This window comes from Tympanuchus pallidicinctus, unplaced genomic scaffold, assembly GCF_026119805.1.
Source record: "Tympanuchus pallidicinctus isolate F22 unplaced genomic scaffold, pur_lepc_1.0 scaffold50, whole genome shotgun sequence".
NCBI classification, from domain to species: Eukaryota; Metazoa; Chordata; class Aves; order Galliformes; family Phasianidae; genus Tympanuchus; species Tympanuchus pallidicinctus.
In genome coordinates, this window is record NW_026294770.1 from 526,707 (window position 1) to 533,814 (window position 7,108).

General features: G+C 44.0%; 1 protein-coding gene across 1 annotated transcript; it reads right to left on the reverse strand.

Annotated features, from left to right (window-relative positions):
- Positions 1–411: 411 nt before the first annotated feature.
- LOC128091701 (olfactory receptor 10A7-like) lies at positions 412–2,307 on the reverse strand. The gene has a single exon (XM_052704981.1). It carries the CDS (start codon positions 1,608–1,610, stop codon positions 660–662), a length of 951 nt encoding a protein of 316 aa, XP_052560941.1. The 5' UTR covers positions 1,611–2,307; the 3' UTR covers positions 412–659.
- Positions 2,308–7,108: the final 4,801 nt, after the last annotated feature.

A 7,108-nucleotide genomic window follows, 5' to 3' on the forward strand; every position in this document is an offset into this window, starting at 1 on the left:
TTCTTCTATCCCTCACATTCTGCATTTTCTTATCAACTTCTTCAACACTCATCTACCTCTCCTTCCCTGGATGGCCACCCATATATCCAACTGCAAAGTTACTCATCTATTCTCCTCTACAGCTTCACATATTTCACATTTTTCTGCCATTCACTCCTGCTGGCTCCAAATAGAGTCCACTCCAACCACTGAGATGGGCCACCTGCTTCACACACTATGAGTGACTTCACCCGTCTGTTCTGTTTCATCTGTTCTATCTGTCCTCTGCCCATTTCTTCCTCTGTCAGCACTGATGCTCGTTTTGTCTAGGCACAAAATTATGTCTTCATTTTCCAGCCTGAAACATTTAAAGGAGAAGACATGATGTGTAAGTCAGTGAGTGAGTAAGAAAGTCACGCAAGAGCAAAAGAGAAAAAGAAAAACTTCAATCACCAACATCTGATCATAAATCATGAATACTGAATTAGTAATTAGTAATCAATATACACTCATAGTGAACAAAAGACACACAAAGATGCAAAGCACACTTTGAAACACATCCATTTTTCCAGAATTTCAAGCTATCAGGGCATTTAAAAAGAGTGAAATATGAAAGAAAAATAACCAAAACCAAAACAAACATACAGAGGAGGAGAAAGCTTCCTTTCAGCAGTGCGTGTTTATACCTTCCTCAGGTCAGCTAAAATTTTGATTATCACTGCTTTCACTTCCTTATTCCTCAGGCTGTAAATCAGGGGATTTAGCATGGGGATTATAGCAGTATATATGAGAGACAAGACTTTCTTAGTGTCCTGTGAATTACTGGACTTGGGCCGTAAGTAAATCAAGGTCCCACTGCCATAATAAAGCGTCACAACAATGAGATGGGAAGAACAGGTGGAGAAGGTCTTGCGTCTGCCCTCTGTAGAGGAAATCTTGAGGATGGTGGAGACGATGCAGGCATAGGATACCAGGATGAGACAAAACGGTGTGAAGATGACCAGCACGGTGGCTGTAACAATCTGCTTCTCGTACAAGGAGGTGTCCGTGCAGGAGAGCATGATGAGTGGAGGGATATCACAGAAGAAGTAGTTAATCTTGTTGGGCCCACAAAATGGCAGTGTGAACATCCATGTTGTCTGCACCACGGACACTACATTACCACTGCAATATGACAGCAGGACTAGGGAAAGGCTAGCTCTTCTGCTCATGATGATGGCGTACCTCAGGGGGTTGCATATGGCCACGTAGCGGTCATAGGCCATAGCTGCCAAAAGGTAGCATTCGGTGGCCCCCAAGAAAATGACAAAGTAGAGCTGTGAGGCGCAGCCTACATAGGAAATTTTTCTGTCCTCTGCCTGGAAGCTTACCAGCATCCTGGGGACAACTATGGATGCTGTGGAAATATCCAGGAAGGACAGGACCCGGAGGAAGAAGTACATGGGCATATGGAGGTTGGGATGCAATGTGACCAGGAAGATGAGGAGGTTTCCAGTGATGGTGAAGGTGTAAATCAAGCAGAATGTGAAGAACAGCAAGTTCTGCAGTTCTGGGTGGCTGGACAATCCAGAGAGGACAAATTCCGTCACAAGCGTGTGGTTTTCTAGTTCTCGTTCTTCATTTGGCTTCATCTGGGAGGAATCGAATGAACCAGAGGGCCAGTCGGTACACTGAAATCAGAGTGCTTCAGCCCAGCTGGCAACCAAAACACCGACAGTGCAAAAAAACAAAAGCCTTTTGCTATCTGGGGAGCAGTGGGCACTTCTCTGCTTCAACAATGCCTGCTTGCTCTCTGCCACAATCTCGTTTTTCCCAGCTAAGAGGACTCTACGGAACAGCTTCCGCCTCCTGTGCAGCTTGTTTTGCGGATGTCAGAAGCAACACATTTTGGTCTTAGTTCTTCCTCAGATTTGCTTCATTATCACAGCAGCAAGCATTTTGAAGGAAGTGTCCTACCTTCAGCAGTTCTGCCATCCAGTGCCTTCAAGACAGATGACGTGAATTTCACCAGAAAAATACAGCTTGTTTTCTTCTCTAGGGACAATGTTGGACTGACAGCTCAGATAGACAGCTCGCATTGCAGATTTAAAATCTTATTTTAAATGCAGATGCTGTTCTGCCATCGCTTGGATCATCTGTGACATTAGCACAGGATTTATTTTCCATGGAATACCAGGCGTTCTTTCTCCTAAGCACGATAAATGGATTTAATCTGATACTATCATTCCAGTTGCCAAAGTCTGATCTCACTCTGAAGAAGAAATTTGTCAATGTTTATTAAATTTAGTTATATTGGATACAGCTGAAAAAGCAGAGGCCTTAATTCATCTGCTGATTTATTTATTTATTGTCCAAGAGTGCAGCTGAGCTTCCTCTGAGTCATGAATTACTTCAGGTTTAAGTAGATTCTCTTGAAATCCCCACTGCCCTTCTGGGCAGGATTACTTTCAGCTGGTTTTGGAAAGGTGTTGATTGCTCAGAACTTGAGTCTTCCTCCATAGTCAGTGGGAAGGGACAAAGCAATTATGTATGTCTAATAGTAGATAATTTGCTATTTTGAGTGGCAATTTTATCTTGCTTGTCTGTTATGGACTTAGACATATCATATCTTACTTATTTAACACTATGAGTGATGCATCCTAATGCAAATGATCACTTTTAGCCAAGAGGGTCTGAAAAATAGCCAGGAACATTAGGGGCTTTGTGATTCAGGTGACAGAATTACAGGAAGAAATCCTTGCTTTAGTCTTAGATCTAATTGCTGATCTAGCCTGCTGTCTTTGTCTAATTGGACTGCCTACCTTTAGAGGGAGCATCTGAGATTTCATTCACCTCTAGCTAATCACTTTTCAGCCTTTGGTTTTTACTAATTACTTGTTAACTTTGAGTCTTTCTCCTTTTACCTTCCCTACTTTTCCCTCTGTTACAGTGACACTGTTGTATTCCACATCACAATTCAAGACACTGGCAGAAATAATCATGGTGGTTCAAGATGCCCAAATTATTACTTGGCATAATATTACTGCAATCCATTAGCACAGTAAGGAGGGTGAAAAACCATGAGAGAACATTTAAAGGAACTCCTTTTCTGTATATTTTCCAGCAATCTGGGTTGTGAATTCTGACGTGTAAGCCAGCAAATAGTTGCAGTGTTCTGAACAGTGCTGATGGAATATTAATGCAGTACTGTGCCACTCGTAGCTTAGCGTTTTCTTTGTTGACAGTAAACTGATGCACAGTGAAAGAGAAGAAATTAGACAGCCACAGAGGAGAAAATGGTCATTAATTCTGTGTTCTCCACGCTCAGCCTCTGGGGGGAACCTTCACCAGACTGCGCTAGTTTTCTCAAGGCACAAAATGTCCTTTGGTGGCAGAAAAGTATCCTTACATGGGGATCTTGTCAACAAACAACTGCACATAGCAAATCATCAAAGTAAGAACTACAAACACAACTGTATTATGAGTTCATTATCTCTCTTGTTCTGCTCACTTAATCCTAGGCTCCAATTCTGGCATTCAGCAGTTTATCTTGCATCTTTCTAGATACTCTTAGGGAAGGACCTGAAGATACATCCAGATTTTTTCTCCTTGATACGGAAAAAAGCAGAACGTGATTGCGTGGTACAAAAACTCACAGTTGATCATTACTTGTTGGCATTTACTTGACAGAGAGGTTGCAGTCAGTTTCATTATTAGACTCCTCCTAAATGTGCTGTGGGATTTTTCTCTTCTCGTGTCAGAAATTTGCACTGCAGATACAGTGTACAGATGCACTGCAGATACATCTGGTGTTCTGGTGAATCAAACCACAAATATTCCGCTGAGATGTAGCCGTTTAATCAGAAGGAATTAATGTTCCCTTAGTCTGTTGCCTTAAATCACTTGACATCAAATTTTAGCCACTGGGTTTTCTAACATGAACCAAGAAGCAAAATAAATATGAGATGGAGCCACTGATGAGTTTAGGTTTCAAAAGAAGAAAAAATGAAGAATTTGAACATTTTCAAATAGTAAGAATCCTTTGAATTCAAAGATAAATTTTGTTTAACCATATGACAGCAGGTGAATGAATGTCCTGTGTCCAGTGTGCCCAATGGACATTTCTGATCACCCTTCTTATTATCAGCGAAATGGAGAGCAAGTATTACAAAAATATAGAAAAACGGAAAGCATTCTTACATACTTTTCATGAAAACAATTTTAGAATGCTTTCTTTAGCATGCTGAAGTGATTTAGCTGAAGTAGAATCAGTTGAGCTGTGTTCCCTGATCTTAAGACAAAAATCTGTGTTGCTATAGTAGCTCTTAAAAGAGAGTTCCAAATTTTGAGCTGCTGATCCTAGGTATGTTAAAAGCAAGTAAACAAACGACAACAAAAGCACCACATTCTGAGGAATCTGCTTTCAGTTTACGAACAATGCACCTTTGATTTCCACAGGCAATCAATGCCTCACAGTTACCTGAAATTTTTGTAGGAAAGTCAGATCAACTCTTGTGAGTAAGCAGCTGAATGATGTTGACAGGCATTCCTTCTAAAAGGCAATCTTCATTTATTTTTCCTGGGAATAAAATGAATCCCATTAGATGCTGCTTGTAAATGCGGCTATGAAGTTCAAGTGTGGCCAAATCTGGGTGAACAGAGCGGGGTTGGTCTCTTCCCACCGGTGACAGGACAGGAGGAAACGGCCTGAAGTTGCACTAGGATAAGTTTAGGTTGGCTATCAGGAAACACTTCCTTAGAAAGGGCTGTTAAGCGTAGGAATGGGCTCCCCAGGGAGGTGGTTGAGTCACCATCTCTGAATGTGTTTGAAAACCATTTGGATTGTGGTGCTCAGGGACACGATTTAGCGGAGGGCTGTTAGAGCTGGGGTTACATGGCTGGGTTGCATTTGGACTTGATCTTTAAGGTCTCTTCCAATGTGAGCAATTCTACAATTCTGTGATGTGGATTTAGACAGCTCGCAGGCCAACAGATGGAGATGTGGATCAACAGTATTCTAGTGATGTGGAACTTCTCTGGTAACAAACATTGTTCCTTTCATTGGAGAATAGATCACAGAATCACAGAATCGTAGGGGTTGGAAGGGACCTCCAGAGATCATCGAGTCCAACTCCCCTGCCAAAGCAGGTTCCCTACAGCAGGTAATGATGTTACGCAAATAGGAGGGGAAGAGCCTCTGTCAGTGGTTTATGGGCACAGCTCTGTGAGCAGCAGGGCAGAGGGATTTCACGGATCCGTGCCTCCAGAAAAGGGAAACAGGGGACCCCAAAGTCATTAAAAACAGTGGCAACGATCTGAGGAGAAACAAACTGATTTACTAAATAGGGTATCGGAATGCAAGGTAACACACTGCAATTCATAATATTCATAATACATAATTAGAATTGAAGCTACTAAATCAAATATGATGACAGAGTGTCCGAGAGGTGGACAGGCCTCGCCACAATGCTGAGGTGCAGTGCGCAGTCCGGCTGAGCGGCAGGGAGGAGAGCCTGGCGAAGAAGAGCCCCTCAGGTGACCTGCCAGGAGTTACATCTCCCTCTGACTGCAGAGCCCCCTGGGGCGTGTGGCTCTTCTTCTCTTCCGGACAGGTGCCCGGAGCTGGAGCACTAACAGTTTAACTCCTGGTGCACTACATGATGTTATGATGTGGAATGCCGATAACCAACAATCATAACACCGCGACAACTTTGTCCTGCGCCCCAGCTGCAATTTAACCAGTGCATCTGCTAGCGTAAACTTCCCAGGTTCCCATCCTTCAGCTTTGCAATCAGAGATGGCTCCCTCTCTCTCAGCTTGGTAGGATTTCTCCACCTGTGTGCCATTTCCCTGCACTTTGCACACTGCTTTTGTTCCAGTGGGGCGGATCCCTCCCTGTTACACCCTACTCATCTTTGCCTTCCTCAACCTGTGTCCTTCCCAAACTTTTTACTTTCCAAACTCTCATCATTACATAAACTACTAACGTCATGTTTCAGCTTCACCTCCTCCTCTCCAGAGGCTTCCAGTGCTAACGCTGGGATTTTGGGTTTCCTCGCGCAGCAGTCTCTGTCCCCGGCTCTCTTTCCCACACCAAGTTCTGCTCATGGGAACGGTGTGGGGGGTTGCTCTCATGCCAATGCAGATAAACTCACTTTCTCTTTAACCCTTTTTCCTTTGTACTATTCCACTATTTGTGCCCTCAGTTAAACTTCCACATACCCTCAATTCTACTTCCATATACCATTAACGATTACACTTATACCATCAAAACAGCTTGTCCCATCCCTTCAAAACCCACAAATCAAACAATATAGTACTTCAGTTTCCATAAACACCCTTCATACCTTCTTTCCCCTAACAATCCGTGCTGTTTGGTTATAAACACCTCGCTGCAGAACCAGCACTGAGTGACTCGCCTCCCTCACACACCTCCTCGCAAGCAGAACACAATATTACATAAATGAGTTGGCACTCATTCCCCGAATGGAATGGGAATCTGTCTCTGGGTTCATCGTTCCCATTCATAAATTCCTACAAAAAGGCAAAGACTGTCAGACAATGATCATCGTTACTCCACACTCACCCTGCAGCTGTGCTGCAATGTCTCATGAAGTCAGCACATCCGCTCGCAATCACACACAGTGCCAGCTTTACACTTCACCAAATCAGAGCTCCGGACTCCTTTCCAGTGCTCTGATAGCAATTACTCAAACACACGGTACCGAACGCTTACAGCAGACAGTGATAACAATAACACAACCTGCAACTCCCACATTTCAATTTTACAAGATACCCGCTGTTACCTAAGGGAGAGCTATTGCTCTTCCTCGCGTACGACTTACAGGTCTCCTTCACAGGAACTTCTCCAAGGAGTCTTCCTACTCCAGCCAGCCACCCAATCCTTGAGCTCACCTACCTCGGCGGGGAAGCATGCAATGCACGCTCCTTCATACCCCACACAGGAGGGCTCCTCACGGATTCCCCCTTTGCACACACATACCTGGTCTGCTGATGGGTGGTCCTTGTCTGTTCCCGCAGTGACCGGATGAGGAAGGGGAGTCCTTCTGAGGAATCTCGGGGCGCACCAAAGGCATCCCCCTCTCAGCCGGTCCCGCCGCCGAGCAAAGGTTGTCCCATCTGAAGTGCC